The 15,872-nt window shown below is 42.0% G+C and overlaps 1 protein-coding gene across 14 annotated transcripts in view; it reads right to left on the bottom strand.

Annotated features, from left to right (window-relative positions):
- Positions 1-15,872, bottom strand: part of lef1 (lymphoid enhancer-binding factor 1) — a 110,133-nt gene that overhangs the window by 26,168 nt on the left and 68,093 nt on the right. For all 14 annotated transcript variants that reach the window (XM_067584850.1, XM_067584848.1, XM_067584849.1 and 11 more), the window contains 2 exons: positions 15,166-15,232; positions 13,705-13,832 (listed from right to left, as the gene is read on the bottom strand). In XM_067584850.1, coding sequence (XP_067440951.1) covers positions 13,705-13,832; positions 15,166-15,232 — 195 coding nt within the window. The remainder of the gene's footprint in view (positions 1-13,704; positions 13,833-15,165; positions 15,233-15,872) is intronic.

The raw sequence follows: 15,872 nt of genomic DNA on the forward strand, positions 1-15,872 counted from the left end.
AAATCAAGGAATTTAAAGATGTAACCTTCGCCTCTGGGAAACCGACAGGCCCTTTCCACTATATACTGACTTCTACAGACTAAACAACTTATTGATAATTTAAAAAAAAGAATCGATACATTAATTAATAATGAAAATAATCATTAGTTGAAGTGCTAATTGTGATATATGTCAAGATATTCTTATCAATATTGTGACACTGGTTTCAGCCTTCATGTGATATGCGCTGTACTGCATGTACGAGCACTGGTGTAGATTGTGCGACTGACATGTTTCTGTGCCACATGAAGCATTGTCGCGTTCGCACTATCCGAGCACCGTGTGGAAGTTGATCAACGCCGAGTGAGGTCGGCTCTTCCATTCTTGTGTTTGCAGTATGTGTGTGTGTGTGTGTGTGTGTGTGTGTGTTGGGGGTTGGGACGCTGCTCTGGCAGAGCCCTGGGCGAGCTGCAGGATGTTCACCTTGCGGCGGGGCACAGGGCTCATTATCACAGCAGGACCTGGTCACATCAAAGGACTGAGGAAAGGGCAAACATTCTGCTGAAGTGCCACTGTCAGCAGGCCTGCAAGCGCACACGCAAACACATACACAAAGGCAGACCGCACATAAACTTCAGCACCCACTAGGCATCTATACCCCCACAAAGGACGTGGCTGCTCTCTGTAGCGCCATCACTTTCCCCCGAGTGAGACATGCTAACTGAAAATCCCTACAATGCCTTGGAAGACAGCAGTCTTGCAGAATTGTGTTATATATCAACACCAGTAGCACAAAAGAGACAAACACACCTACCTGGTATATCTGGACACTGTCAGTGTGTCAAACTGTATAAAATACTGAGTCATAAAGCTTTTAGCTGCGTCATAGGTTCATCTACCTGACCAGCTGTGTGTTTAAATCTCAGGGGCCCTATGTTTGAACTCAGCCTTTAAAGCTGACCACAAGCAGAAAATGTTTGGAGCACACTTTATTTTTCTTCCTGAATCAATCGGCATCCCTCTCCAGCACTATTTATAGCCACCCCGCTGCTGCATTAACACACTGCATGATTTATCATTAGAAGCCAGCTCTGGTCTGCTGAGTAGCTACATTCATGCCAGGCAGCACGTTGGTGCCAACATCCACATTCAACAACAACACTCCAAGGCCCTGAGAGATGTACACAAATAAAATCGCAGCACAAGCTAACTTTGTGCGGCTAGTGCACTAAAACCTTAGCCGCTGCACAATACCAGAGACGGAGAGAAAGAGGGAGAGAAAATGCAGCGCAGAATGGGGGGGAAAAGTGCTGATGAGTTGCCTTATGCAGAAGCTTCATAGATCTGTTGAACAAGAGCGGATTTGCCTGCTACACCTAGATAGTGTGTCCCCCCCCCCCACCCCCCCCCCCGCCCACCTCAGCGTTCGCCCAGGTATTCTGGGCATGAATGGCTGTCAGTTTGGATTTGGGAGCTCAGCGTTGAGGGGAAAAATAGAGTCTGGTGGGGGTCTTTGTGTATCTCTACCTGTGGAGACGGGAGCTAGAGACAGTGCTCTTCTCACTAAGCCCCAGCGAGACTCAGTGCAACATTTATACACATTACGTCTATGAAACGGAAGGGGTAAATATTAGCAGTGCAAGCTAGCCAACGAGGGCTGGACGAAGGTAGACTGGTGAGCAAGCCGGAGCAGCGCTGCCGTGTTTGTGGGGAAGGTTTTCAATGGCACACACCAGGAAAATGTGGATGGGGAGGTGATTTGAATGAGAGCTGCTTCTGCCTGAGCTGTAGAGTATTGACCTAGTTTTCCCTCTGTATTTCACTCAGACAGATGCACACCCACCCACATAATGTGTAAGAATAGAAAGAATAAAGAGAATGCTCATTTAGTGAGCAGGTGCCATTGATGATTTATATTATGAAAAACAAATTCAAACAAAAACCCACATTAAAACCTTTTTTTTTCATGATTTTGTAAACAGATTAAGTGTGTTGGTTATGTAATGTTTTGAAAACTGCAGGTCACCAGAAGCCCTGTTGCCTCAGGTGTCATGACACCTGTGTCCTTGCCTTGATCTGAACTTTTGACCCTGTTGTCACATGATCAATGCTCTTTTCACCTCAATGCACTTTAGCTCTTGATGATATAGACATTATGCACATGGACATTATGCACAGACATTATATAGACTTTTTTTCCCCATCAAAAATGATCCTTGTGCACAATATGACAATCACCTTGACGAAGTGGTTTTGCAATAAATCTCATGACTGCTTTAGTGCAGGTTATAACGAGGTAAGCCTCACACCAGAGTACTAAGACGCATTCATGGTTGTGGATCACATTGCAAACCTTTAGGCTCCTTCACATTGTGGACCATACAACAATACCAACAGCCCACTGTTTGGGTGTGATTCCACGTTTTAAGGGATTAACTGGTAAAGACTACCAACAACTGCCTTTCAGCCTGGAATTAGTCATTAATCAAACCACACATTTTAGGGTTTCTTTCTAGGCAGGCGCACACGCCCCTGCTAAGATCTGAATGAAAAGCACAAAGCTATTCAAATCTGATCCCCTCCAAACAAATGGCTTTTCTCCATCCCCAAAGAAGCAGGGAACACTTCAAGAACCTCTCTAAGGATCTGAACAGTCACGTGAAAACTCCGCCCCGTCAATTAGCTTTGTGGCGAGGTTTTGTGGGCTTTAATACAAACAAAACAATGACCATGTACAACATGGCAACGGACATCGTCTGCTTATCCCTTGATACCTCTAAAGAAATGGTAATGGTGAATTTCTGGAGCACAAAAGGAGCTCCTTAGGCTCGGGGCATAATGGTTACAGCAACATCATAGGGCACACTTGTGCACCTGATGCCACAAATCTGAATGATAAGCCCTACAATGCACACACTGTGGTCGTAATTCAGCTCTTAGCTGCATTTATTGATAGTGGACAGCTCATATGTTTGAATGTAATCTAATTTGTCTATTATGAAAGCAGTGTTAGATTGAATGTGCTCAAACTTTGACTTATTTGAACTAAGTTTCTTCTTTTGGATATAACAGTTTGGTAGAGCTAAAATAATTAATTTTTGGACAATATGTTCATCATTAACTATTTTCATTATGGATTAATCATGTAAGTCCATTTTTCAAGCAGAAATGCCAAAGATTTGCTAGTTCCAGCTTCGCAAATGTGAAGACTTGGTGCTTTTCTTTTTCATATATATGACCATAAACTGAATATCTTTGGGTTTTAGACTGTTGGTCACCTTGAGCTTTGGCAAACTGTTACAGGCATTTTTCACTATTTTCTGATGCATTATAGAGAAAACAATTACCTGAGAAAATAATTGTCCAATTAATCAATAATGTAAATGATCGTTAGTTTCAGGCTTTATAATTTAGTAGTTCTGAATGGCAATTACTGGTGAATGTCAAAATAATATTTGACCACAGAACCTATAAGCTAAATATGCTAGAAAATACAAAAAGTTGGCTGCAGTAGGGAGCAAACATAAATCTATATCTTAAATGTGATTACTTGTCTTTAAAATCTTAACTAACCAAAGCAAGATATTGCAAAATGTATGATTTATTTAATGAGGGACAACTGAGCCATTGTGATCATTTTTAGGTGTCTACAGTCAATATGTGGGTGATCAAGTGAAACTTTTCTTATATTTACTCACCTTACGGCAAATTAACATATTATGTTCAAGTTGTGTACAATCCTGTTTGTGCATCTTTGCTGTTTGCAAGCAGCAGAAGATGGCCTGAAGTTGCCAGGGTAGTTATAGTATTCCTTTTCTTACTTTAATAACTAATTTTAAGCTTTTCACAAAAAAGTCCAACGGTGTGAGCGGTCTGATATCAACTGTTGAACATTTTAAACCAAAGTCATACACAACTTTTTGCTATTTTGTTGCTTCACTGTGGAAGTAGAGGTGTCCTGACGGGAGAATGGAAAATGTAGATTGTAGGTGCGGGGGCGCAGTGGTCACTTACATTTCAGCATCTTTCATCTCAAAAGATAGGGGTACAGTGGGGGTGGATTGATTTGATGTTTTGATGCATTGTTTGATGACGGGCAGCTCAAAGTAGAGGATGCCTCTGTGATGTCTCTCCATTGGAGGACATGAAAAGCGTCACCTGGCCCCTGAGCCGAGGGTTATGGCTGCTAGTGGATTTAAGGGCTCCTGCTGAGCTGGACGGTGGCTCCATTGATGCCACATAATCCATTCAGCGTGACCTTTATATTTTTAGAGTCAGCTCCGCTTCCCTGTCAGTCTGTCTTGTTAAAACTATCGCAGACATAAAAGGTCCTCATCAACTACGTGATATTGTAACAGGATTGTATATCTAATTTATTTAATGTGTACATCCCATGAGGAAAATAAGTGCCTTCCATCACCAACCGAGCGGTCCGATGATCAAAAGAAACATGGAGCACAAGGCGAGCTCATCAGATGAACAAACACATTCTTGCTAGATATCTTTGTGGGTTTCATCATCCTGCATCAAGTGTCTGCTGAGGAAAAAAACAAAGCCTTGTTCTCATCCCTGTGACATCAGCGGGTACAGACAGAGCGCAGGGGAAGAATCAAAGCCAGGGCAATCATATATTTCCAATTAACTGGCCCAATAATATGATTCTGCAATTCTTCCTTTGCCCTCAAACCAACCTCCAATTAACTGTTTCTAAAATCCCGATATCATATGCTTTAAAAAAAAAAAAGTCATACAAAGAAATAATCTCATAACGTACGCTACGTGGTATTAGTCATGAGCATCAGACTCCTACCACATTCTAGATTTGCCTAAACTAGGAGCAAACATAATTGGGATAAATCTCCACAGTAAGCCACATAAAAAAGCAGAGGGGTGTAAATTGTAACACTGCTGTGTGTTAAGACACTAAAACAGTTGCACAGATCAGACGAACTGCAGCAGCAGGAAGGGAGCAGCATTCAGCTCTGCTGTTTTCCTCTGTGACTTGGGGCCACCGAGTTTTTCTCCAGCCATAGTAAATTGGGCGCCTGGGGCAGTAGCCTTGGCCAAGCTTGCATTTCAGAGCCGACTGTGGAGGGCATGAGGGATAGAGATATGGCACTGGAGGGGGGGGACAGGGCGGCGAATGGTGGGGGAGGACGGGTACCGCAGTGGAGGTGACATAACGCACATGTTTTAACACAAAAGCGACCTGGCTCGTTAGCACACTAACTAGCGAGCTCCATGGCAATCAGCACTCATCATTCTCTCTGTTCTCTCTATCTACCTCGTCATAAATATGGCTACATCTGCAATTGTAATCACCCCATTGTACTCTGATTTTCTGCTCTGCTGGACAGCAGCATGGCAGCCTGCTTTTCAGCACCTCTCCCTCTCCCCTCGATCCCCTCCTTTCCCTCAAGTGCCCTCGCCTGTTCCTGGCTACTCCTTTGCTGGTGAGGCCGGTGTGTCTCACAGATTACAGAGCTCCGGTCGCTCAGGTAACAAGAGTCACTAATCTGGCTGGGGTTGAATTACACATAATTGCCTCGGCACCGTGATTGATTTCAGCCCTGGAAAGGAAAAGACGACGGCTCCCCCCCCAAAACACTCCCCACCTCCCTCCCTGCCTCTCTCCAGCGCTCACGAGCGGCAGCCAAGACTCTCCATCTAGTAGGAGGCAGGAGGCTTTGAAGAGATCAAAGCCAAGGCCGGGAGCAGTTGCGCGCCCTGGGAATACGGGAGAGAGGCTTTCTGCTCCTCAGCCCTATTTTCTAGCGTCATGTCGGATTGCAGCTGTATTGCATTTCGCCAGTTTTCTTAATGCTCTTGGTTTTGACTTTGACATCAGTGATCCCCCTCGGTTTCTTCAAAAACAAGGGGGGGGAGGAGGAAAAAAAAAAGAAAGTGAACAAGGAATAAAAAGAGAGAGAAGGGGGGAAAAAAGAGAAGGAAGGAAAGAAAAGAGAGGGGGGAAAGAGATCTACAGACTGATTTTTATTTTCACAACTCCATAATTGGCCAGTTCAAAGGAGAGGAGGGGAGAATGTAGCATTTGTTTTCAATTCCGCTGCCGATATGAAAGGAGCGACAAACTTTTATGGGTTTCCCAAAAATTAAAGACAGGCTTTTTTCACAGTCAAAGAACAGGGTGTTTTTTATGGCCAAGACCACACAAAATGAACTGATAGCAAAGCCCTCCTCTTTGTCCTCCCACAGAAAGCTCAACAGTGTAGTGTAGCTCTTACGTCCGTGCACGCGTGTGCATGTGTGCGCGCATGCGTGTGTGTGCGCACATGTGTGTCTGCGTCTAATACCCGTTTAGTGTATGTGTTGGAAATTGCTAGACGAAAAGAAAAGTGGTTTGATGTTTAGCGCGAAAACACAAAAGGAGGCATGAAGAAAGAGTGCAAGCTATATCCATCTATTCATTTAACAGCTTGGCTAATAAAGCCTGGTGGCGAGAAGGCACCCTTTGTACTGTAACTATGCAGGCCCTATACCAACCTCCTACACTGGGGACCATTAATATTTCAGCGCTGTCAGATACACATTGCATGTGAGCCTCTTTAGCACTCACACCCACAGCAGAAAGAAATAATGAGCTTCTGAAAAATATGAAACAGCAAAGAGAAGGAGGGAGGGAGAGCGCGCCAGAGACTGACCAACTTCATACAACAGAGCAGCTATTGATCATAGCTCTATTTCTTAGCTGGACAAAGTGTGGGCTGTTTCTGCTTCTCTGAAGTCTGGACACAGCCGGCAGGATTTGCACCCATGTTTCACTCCTGTGGTCCTATTGTTCCCCTTGCTGCAGTTTACTAGCTGGAACACTGCTTGCCTCTATATTTGACCTACACGCTGTCAGGATGAAGTCAATCAAGCTATTCATGTTTTTTTACTCATTTTATGGCTGTATCAGGAAAACAGTGAGGTACTGTGATTTAGCTTTTAGGGACTACTGTCAAGCTTCAAGCTTCAATCATGGCTTGAGGACTAAACCGGGTCAATCAAGTGAAACTCATGCTGTAGGGGCATATTAATCAGATTTTTAGACAGCAAACAACAACAATAAAACTAGTTTTGAAGCATGACTTGAAGATGTATTCAATTTGGAGCATACTCAGAGCAGAGTTGGGGCCTAATTCTCCAAGAAGTCCAAGAAAACATCTCTGGCACTATCCCTTTTAACTATGCACAGTCATAACAGACGGAGTTGCACAACGAATTGGCAAAAACACACTACACATGCACATGCTGCCCTCTTGACTCCATTTCTGATCCACCCTTACAGGAAGTCCACACCCAGGCCATTCAAACAGAATTGTGCATAAGGGACAACCTTGGCGAGGCCCTCCACTGACCCCTGGAGATCAGCGGCAGGCTGCTGGTGAAGAGTGAAGCCCTCCGAGCAGGTGTTGTGGGTCTGTCCATGGAAGCCTGACTGGCTGGCTCCAGGCAGCACCGCCTGATTGGTTAAGCTTCATCCAATTCAGTGGGAGGATGGGGAGCGAAGAAAGTGTCATCATCTATGAGTGCTTTGCTTTGAGCAGTAACACATGCCCAAAAATAAACATCAACAGGGGTTAAGTGTGTGCCTGCGTGTCACGCTCACCAACCATGACACTCCCGATTGCTTTTCCTCAGACACATATAGAAACACACATTTTCAGCGCTTTGAACACTTGTTAACGACTTTAACTTTGTCTATAGCTGGCTTTCATCTGCGTCACTCATTTTTAAAATGGTCACAGACAGAAATAAGATAGTCAGAGGGTCTCTGATTAGATCTGTTGCTCGCTCCATTTCACAAAATTTGTTTGATAGTATCTGGTGTAATGACACTGCTTTATCATTGGAGTGTTCCTTTTAATTGTGTTACATTAATAATAATAATAATAATAATAATAAACTTGTAAATGTTAATCAATTTAAAAAGATGACTGACAGAATACAAATCAAAACAATTTCATCCATTTATCATATGTTTAAGAGCCTAAACATATAGATAAACAACTGAATGTTTACACTCTCCCATATCAAATCAGCATGCACTAACACTACCCAGAAAAACAAATCATCCAGAAACTTCAACCTTCATCGTCTTATTTTTGGTTCTCATCTAACACAACGACTCATATCTGTAGGTCTGGGTAGACAATCACTCCGCTGAGCTCCATTTAACAAGATGAAACACTCTGATCAGGTGATTGCAACCACATGGCGTCATTAGCACCGTGCATATGGAGTAAATGTGTCAACCAGCATCACCATACAGTGGGGGACGTGAAGAAACCTTGGCGTTAATGGCGCTGTTTATAAAACACCGAGAGACCCAGCGGCACTACAAAGAGTCTAAGGGGCCAAGTGTTTCTTCTGTGTGAGGTCCCTGGTGCTGTCCTTCATGTGTACACACATATTTCACCATTTGATAGAGCTGCACAACAGATGACATCGATGTCAGCGTGACTCTTTGATACATATGCCGCCTGACTGAAGATAATTACTGATTTGGTATATATGGCATGAAATAAGACGATTATATTACTGTGTTTTGACAGTTACTATATTTTAAAATTTATAATATATAAACATATAGGCAGTACCGTACTGGAGACCACTTATAGAAAATGATATGAGCTGACAGTGGGATGAAAAGTGATCATATGGAGTCCAGCTGCTTTAAGGCAAAATGCTACATTCAACTCCAGTGAACTTCACGCAGCATGTCCACCCTGTAGTGAGACTTTAAAAAAAAACCTACAGAAGGTGCTATAAGCTGCCATATAGAACATTTAGTGTGGACATGGAAGGCTGCTGGTAAATGTAGTGTTCTCTTTAACAGGGATATTCCACGGTAGTGCTGGGGGCATGAGCTCAGGACACACATGGCACTGAGGGACACCAGAGCGGTCCTACCAAATCCCGTTAGGTAAGCCTGGGTTAGTGATTCCACGCTGCGAGACACTGGCTAGCAGATCCGTCACGTTCCCACTACATCAAAGGAAAGTGCAGCACTGCCCCCCCCCTCTCCAACACCCACTCTTTCTCGCCATGAGGATCTGCAATTGACGGTCCAAAGGGAAAAAGAGTGCACGGCAAAAAGAGAGGGAGCTCTCTAAACACCCTCCACCATGGCAGCAAAACTTGGCTTAAAAAAAAAAAAAAAAAAAAAAAAATCAGCGATTCTATCCATTCCTTTCCTCAAGCTGTTGCCCAAGACTATGAGACAGTTCTAACACAGCTGGAGATCACCTGCACATCTTCACAGTCAGGTGAAAACCTTGTACTGTATCTCCGCACTATCAACATTTCAGAGCTAAGAACACACAGCCATGTTTTTATCTTGTCAACCATGCATTTAGGAGTTTATTCAAAGCGGTCTGGTGGGATGTTATGAGCTCAGGCTTCGTAAAATTTCTTTAAACCTATTGTAGAGCATGTAAAACAGGAGTTTTTGTGGTTTTTCAGCGAAAGGTAGGTGTTTACGTGACAGCAGCAACATGCTCCGCAAATAGATTTCAGGTCATTTAAAAATATGCACTGCCTATCACATGCGTAGTGATCTTTATTTAGAAGCTGTCATTTCCAAATTCTGACTTGAGTTTGGGAACGTGGAAAGCCAAAGGGCCACTTACTCAAAGATAAACTCCTCAAAGCAATAAGGTTCTCTTCTTCCACACGTCAAACCCGACGTGATGACACCCTAAGTGCTTTGAAGACCATACTTCATAAACATTAGGAGGAGCTTTTATGATGATTCTGACAAAAATTGTAAAAAGCATGTTTCATTTGTCAATACAGACAATCACAAAAGACACAGAAGCCAAGAGAGCACACAATCCTCCCCTATCATCGTCATTATCTTTCCCAGTTTTACACACCAAAAAGCTCAAAGTTTAAAAACAGAAGAAGTATGAATCATTACATGTAGACTCTTCACATTATCTAATGCTTCTGCAAATCTCCAGACACTGACAGGGAAACACTCATCCTGATAAAGACAATTACTGTGCTTATTGCAGTTAAGTGACCAGATTATGGTCTGCTTTCTAAAAGTAACCCGTTTTCTTTAATGTCATCATGTAAATAAGCAACATGGTTTTCATAATCAGGGTAAGGGATTAAGACAAACTTGATTAACACAGATAGATTTCTGCTGGAGAAATCAGATTTCTTACAAACATGTTGACATGGGTTTCTAACGTGTCCACATGTGCATATTTAAAAGACACAGGACAGAGAAAATATTGTAATATATTTGTAATGAGATGACAGGAGAGATCATTTTAGTTGTGTGATTTCTAAAAGTTAAATCCCGGGTCTGACTAAACCTGAAATTAATTAAGAAGTTTAGTAGATTTCAACAACATCTGTAAAATTCAACTACATATCCACATCTCTCAATACAGAGCCAATCCTCTCACTGTGTCATCAGTCCAAATGCTCTGACCAGAGAAATTATAATAATAGTTCAAGGTGAGGTGTTGTATATATATCACTAATACACTTAAAATATACCAGCTAGTTACCTGCTTTCACCGGATTTCTCTCAATAACTTGTTTTTGTGTGCATGTAAATCTAGACAAGATGGTGAATAATGTTTTCTGCTTCACCTTACATACTTCAAGTTACATACTAATTAGGAACCAGTTCCAAGCATCATGTACAGTAAACACAATGCATTTTTTTTCTCTTTCAAGGAAGGGGCACATCACATAATGATGAAACAGTCTTCGCCAACTGACCTTTTCACTCAGGAAGCCCTGCAGACTCCACATCCTAAAACAGCTATAGGTTTACATAAACATTAGCGTATTCATAGCACACCAGTGACTCTCTGAAGTGGCCGAGTATATGTAACTGAACACAATCCGGCATCTTCACACCAATATCTCGGCTCTTGTGGCGGAGGCGACTTCTCAAGCTTGAACCTCCTAAAATCTGCTGACAATCAGCAACTCCCAACAGCTCCATCATGACTGGACAGCATGTGCAGGAATGTCATGGTCAATGGAAATCAATCTAAACTACTGGGATTGGGGGCGGCAGTGGGGCTGGGGATGGAAGAGAATGAAAGAGAATGTGCCTTTGATCTCGGTGAAAACCGATCCCAGGCCTGCAGATACTGTGGCTGCGGTGGCCAGCAGCAGAGGCAGCAAGCTGACATCAGTGAGAAAGCCAGAGGACTCATGTTCCGTGATCCTTCCACCAAGCCCCGGCTCTTTTTATTGGATAAGTGAGAGAAACGTATATAAAATGACTACCGTTTTATTGAAGACAGGATGAGGGGGAAAATTGGGTGAAAAAAAAAAAAAAAAAAAGCAGCCATGGTAAATGAAATGAAAGTGAGGCTTTAAAAGTTTTGGCAGCAAGTACGCAGCCTAACTGCCTGGCCTAATTCATCTGCAGTGAGGGGTAATTTCCTCTCATACAGTCAGCTGGTCTCCATACAGACCTCTTCAAGTTTTTCAGTGTGTACAATGGAATAATTGATAAAATTGACCAGAAAACAAGCCATAAAAAGAGAATTTGGAAAGCATCATACCCAACATTTTCATAAACGGTTCTATTTGTAAACTGAAGAGGGCGAATCATGAGGTAATCGGGATCACGTTTGCTCCACAATGTCACATACCTTTACCCTCTGCAACTTTGGCAGAGGGGAAGCAATGCAATTTTAACATCATTCCGTGATAGAGTTGCGTGTGAATGAAGATCCTTTACACACAGCATGTGGCATCTGCCCCCGACAATCACATCTGCCTCCGAAAGTCGATTCTTATAATAACACAGAACTCACATTTCACAACCTTGCCCTGATGAAATTAACTCAGATGCAACGCAAAAGGCACAAACAACCCAGGGCTTTTGGTTTTTCTGCAGCATGTGTGACTGTTTCCTGTATGGAGGCACCAAACCATAGCCAGACTGAGGCTGGTTGTCTTCCCAAGTGTGATACAGAGACATGTGCATGGACAAAACAGGATTAGAGTGGACAGCTGCTGGTGTGCCCTGCGTTTTATGTCTGTCTTGAGAGGAGAAATTTGCAAACGGGACAGACACAGGAAGCCGCCAGAGAGAGACCTGCAGCTGGCCTGAAATTAATACCGTTACAGGGACGACGATATCTGCAACAACACACGCCACCCCTGGACGGTACTATACTAACTCCTCTGCAGGGCAGCCTCTAAGACGTGAGTTTGCCTCCAGGCCTTCTCAGTCATGCTGGGCTAATTAGAGGGCTTACTTGGGTCATGTAGACATGCATCACTTAAGATTTTAACAAGATGAGAAATACTGTATATCTCATGTTAATCTTCTGGAAAGTATGGCAGGCATTTGGTTTCTAAGGGTCACATATGGTTGTCAAGGGGACAGGTGTCAACAATGCTGGTCCGTGAGGATAAGTATCGCACTGAGACACAACAAAACAGCAACACGTTACAAACATCGGAAGGGTATATTTAGATTTATATTCTTCCTGAAATGCAGCCTTTTATTCAGCAATTCTTTGACTTGAAATTGATCAAATCTTTATGATTTTACAGGGATGGTTTTCTTATTAAACATTGATATTCCAAACTAAATGTGTTGGACAGCTAAAGTTAATTTTTTAAATTGCTAATACATCAAAGTGCATGCACTTTACCTGAAAATCTTAGTAAGATATAAACAACGCTGTTTTATCCCTGCTCGTATGTCACTATAATAATTCTATCCAAGTGCTCTAAAAGAAGCAATGAAGAAAGACCTATATTGGCAAATGTTCACTTTCTGAAATCTCAAGTAAAGCATTTATTAATTGTTTAGTCTCTAAGATAATAAAAATAGTGATAAATACCGATCATAAGTTATCAGAACCCAAAGCGATATCACAAAAACTTTGTCTAACCAACAGTACAAACCTAAAAATATTTAATTTTCAATGACTAAAAATGGAGAAAAGCAAGTAAACCCTCACATTACAAGAGCTCAAAACAGTAAATGTGTGAGATTTCAGTACTATTGCAATTCTTTTACAAGCACTGCAACACTTTCGTGCAATTTAATTTCATATTTTTTTTGCAATTTAATAGTTACTTTGTATGGATTGTGCACATAACTGATAACATCAGTGATTTTCAACATAATAAATAATTTGTTTTAAAAAGGAGAGAGTTTCGTACAACAGACCTTCCAGTCATGTTCTAAGAGTCTGTGAGCAGGTAAAGCAACAGGCCGCCTGCTGTCTTCTGCCTCTAACTCTGTATGAAATCCGAGCAAGATGTGACTGGATGCTGGTAACATTTATCACAATATGCGGCTTTGCTATGACAGCGTTTACGGTTAGTCATCTAACTTAATCTCTTTTTTTTTTTTTTTTTAAACTGTGAACCCAGAAATGAACTTGGATTGGAGATTAGCCTGAGCAGGTGCAGCACAAAGTTAAATCTATGCTGTTCTAACATCATCCTCACTGTTTGTTTTTTGCTTTGTTTTCTCATCCCTGATAAAAAAAAATCATTCTTGATCTTACTAAATTCATATCCTTCCCTTGCAAAATTAAGAAAGCCTTACACCTTTGTGCTCTTTAATGACTGCACTCACTTAGATGTAGAGATGTCCAACTATGTTTTGGTACTTATTCTCAAAAATGTTACAACAACAGCATTTCATATCACAATGTCGGGAGTTTAATTGATAGACAAAAACAAAAAAAAACAAAAAAAAGGGCTGGTACTGACCGTTCTGGGCATGGGCGGCGAGAGGGAGCCATTGTTCATGTAGGAGTCGTTGTTCATGTTGCTCATCATGATGTAGCCTGGATAACCCGAGTACGGATGGCCTTTACTGTACATGTCTTGATGTTTTCCTAATAAAAAAAAGGTAGAAAAGAGACAATTTACTGAGCGTTTGCATGAGATTCACAGATATATAAAGCATTCATACTAAAAGGTCAGAACTTTAATGACTTAATCAAGTTATTTTTAATTTTATTATCATCAGCAAAACTCATTTTCTCTTTTAAAAAAAAACACATAAACAAATCTTTAAAATGACAAATTCTAACGTTCTTCTGTCCATATTTATCAGCTAAGTAATAATGAGAAAGCCTAACACAAAGTTTGCCCGCCTGTTTTGATGCGGTAATGATATCGCTGTCGATCGCTTTAACCCGTGCCCTATTTTGCCTCAGCCTTTTGTTTGTGCCCTTTCTTCCCGTCTTGGAGAGGAGGGTTGTATTATACAGAGGAACAATGGAGCCCCTCTGTGCCAATTAGCACCAATTAGAAGAACATACAGACTGTGTCAAAACAGGAGACGCCCCAACTGTTCCTCTATGCCTTTGACCTAAGAGGGGGGCTTTATACAAGAGATCTCAATACACGCCACTCGCCACTCAACTGCACAGTGCGTAATAAGGCCGGGGGGGTGGGAGGGTGAGGAAGGGTGGGGGGGGGGGCGGGGGGGGAGGTGGGGGGGAGTGTTTGCGGTATTTAGCCTGATGGCAACATGGATCCTGTTGTGAAGAAAGCCAGTGTTTGGTTTGAGGGGATGCTATTGAGGAGTGAAAGGGGAACAAAGAGGAGACACACTCCTCCTCAAAGTCCTAATAATGACATGCAGCAGCGGGGTCAGGCTACAATAGCCAGAGAGCAAGGAGCCCCGAGCGGCAGCAACATGTTGCATGTGACAGTGCAACCGGAGAGCTGGGGAAATGGTTTATTGGGGTAATTGCATAATAAGAAACACAAGAGCCATATAGAAATGTGATTTTGAATTATATTCAATTGTAGTTTGTGCCATGTGTGTCATAATGATCACTCCTAAATTAAGACATGAGCAAAAAGTGCATATTCGTTCCCTAAAGAAAAAGAAAAAAAAAATTCTCCCTTCAAGTATTCTTTGTTTTCCATTTCTGCAGGCACCCTCATCTATGAGGTATAGCATGAAGGTATAGCATGTTCTGACTAGACTTGGATTAGAAATGATGATCTCTGAACAGCAGAAATAGGGAACAACAGTGCAACAGTGTTGGGGGGGAAAACGAGGTGGCGCTTCTTCACACCCTCACCTCAACTTCTCAAGCTATGGCGAATGATTTGGAAATCTGAAGCAGTTGGGTTTTATTGCAGCCTAAAAGGCACGCTGTCCTATAAAGCACGCTGATTTAACAAGCTATTGCTTAAGGCTGTGTCACTTACCATCATCCGGATGGTCTCTGTGTTTTTCGTGATATGAATCTTGCGGTATTTGGGACTGTCTAGCTGCCTGTAAAAGAAGAAGAAAAAAAAAAAAGAAAAGAAAAAGAAATGATGGTGAATCAATTAGGAGGGCCTTCAAACACAGTTACACACACAGACATGCTGATACGGTCAGACACCCACAAACACTGTTGGGACAAATGCCGTCCCAGTGTGCAGAACACACTCGTACACACACACACACACACACACACACACACACACACACACAGACACCACTATCTATAGAGGGGTGATGGAGCAGCCTGCATCAAAGCTTCAAAAGAACCACTTAATTAAGCTTCATGTCCTTAAGGAGCTTACAAATTAACTTGTTTTCAATACCATAGGTCCACTCTCATTTTCATCTCTCAGTTTAAGCCTCCTTTTAAATTCAAATAAATAGAGTGTATTTGTGTTATAATTTAAAAAGCTTTGTGGAAAGTGAAATAAAATGATCCTATAAAAACAAGGAAATTGTGCAGACAGTTTTCACCCCTAAAAAAAAAAAAAAAAAAAAAAAAAAGAAAAGTCCCTTGCACTTCGCACATCCATTTTCTTTCTCTTTTCAAATCAGAATTGGGAAGAGGACCTCTTTTTTTTTTTTTTTTTTTTTTTTTTTGGTGTTCAGACCCCTCAGGATGGCTTCAAGCTGAGCGAGGGAACTT

The sequence above is a fragment of the Thunnus thynnus genome, chromosome 3 (assembly GCF_963924715.1).
Source record: "Thunnus thynnus chromosome 3, fThuThy2.1, whole genome shotgun sequence".
NCBI classification, from domain to species: domain Eukaryota; kingdom Metazoa; phylum Chordata; class Actinopteri; order Scombriformes; family Scombridae; genus Thunnus; species Thunnus thynnus.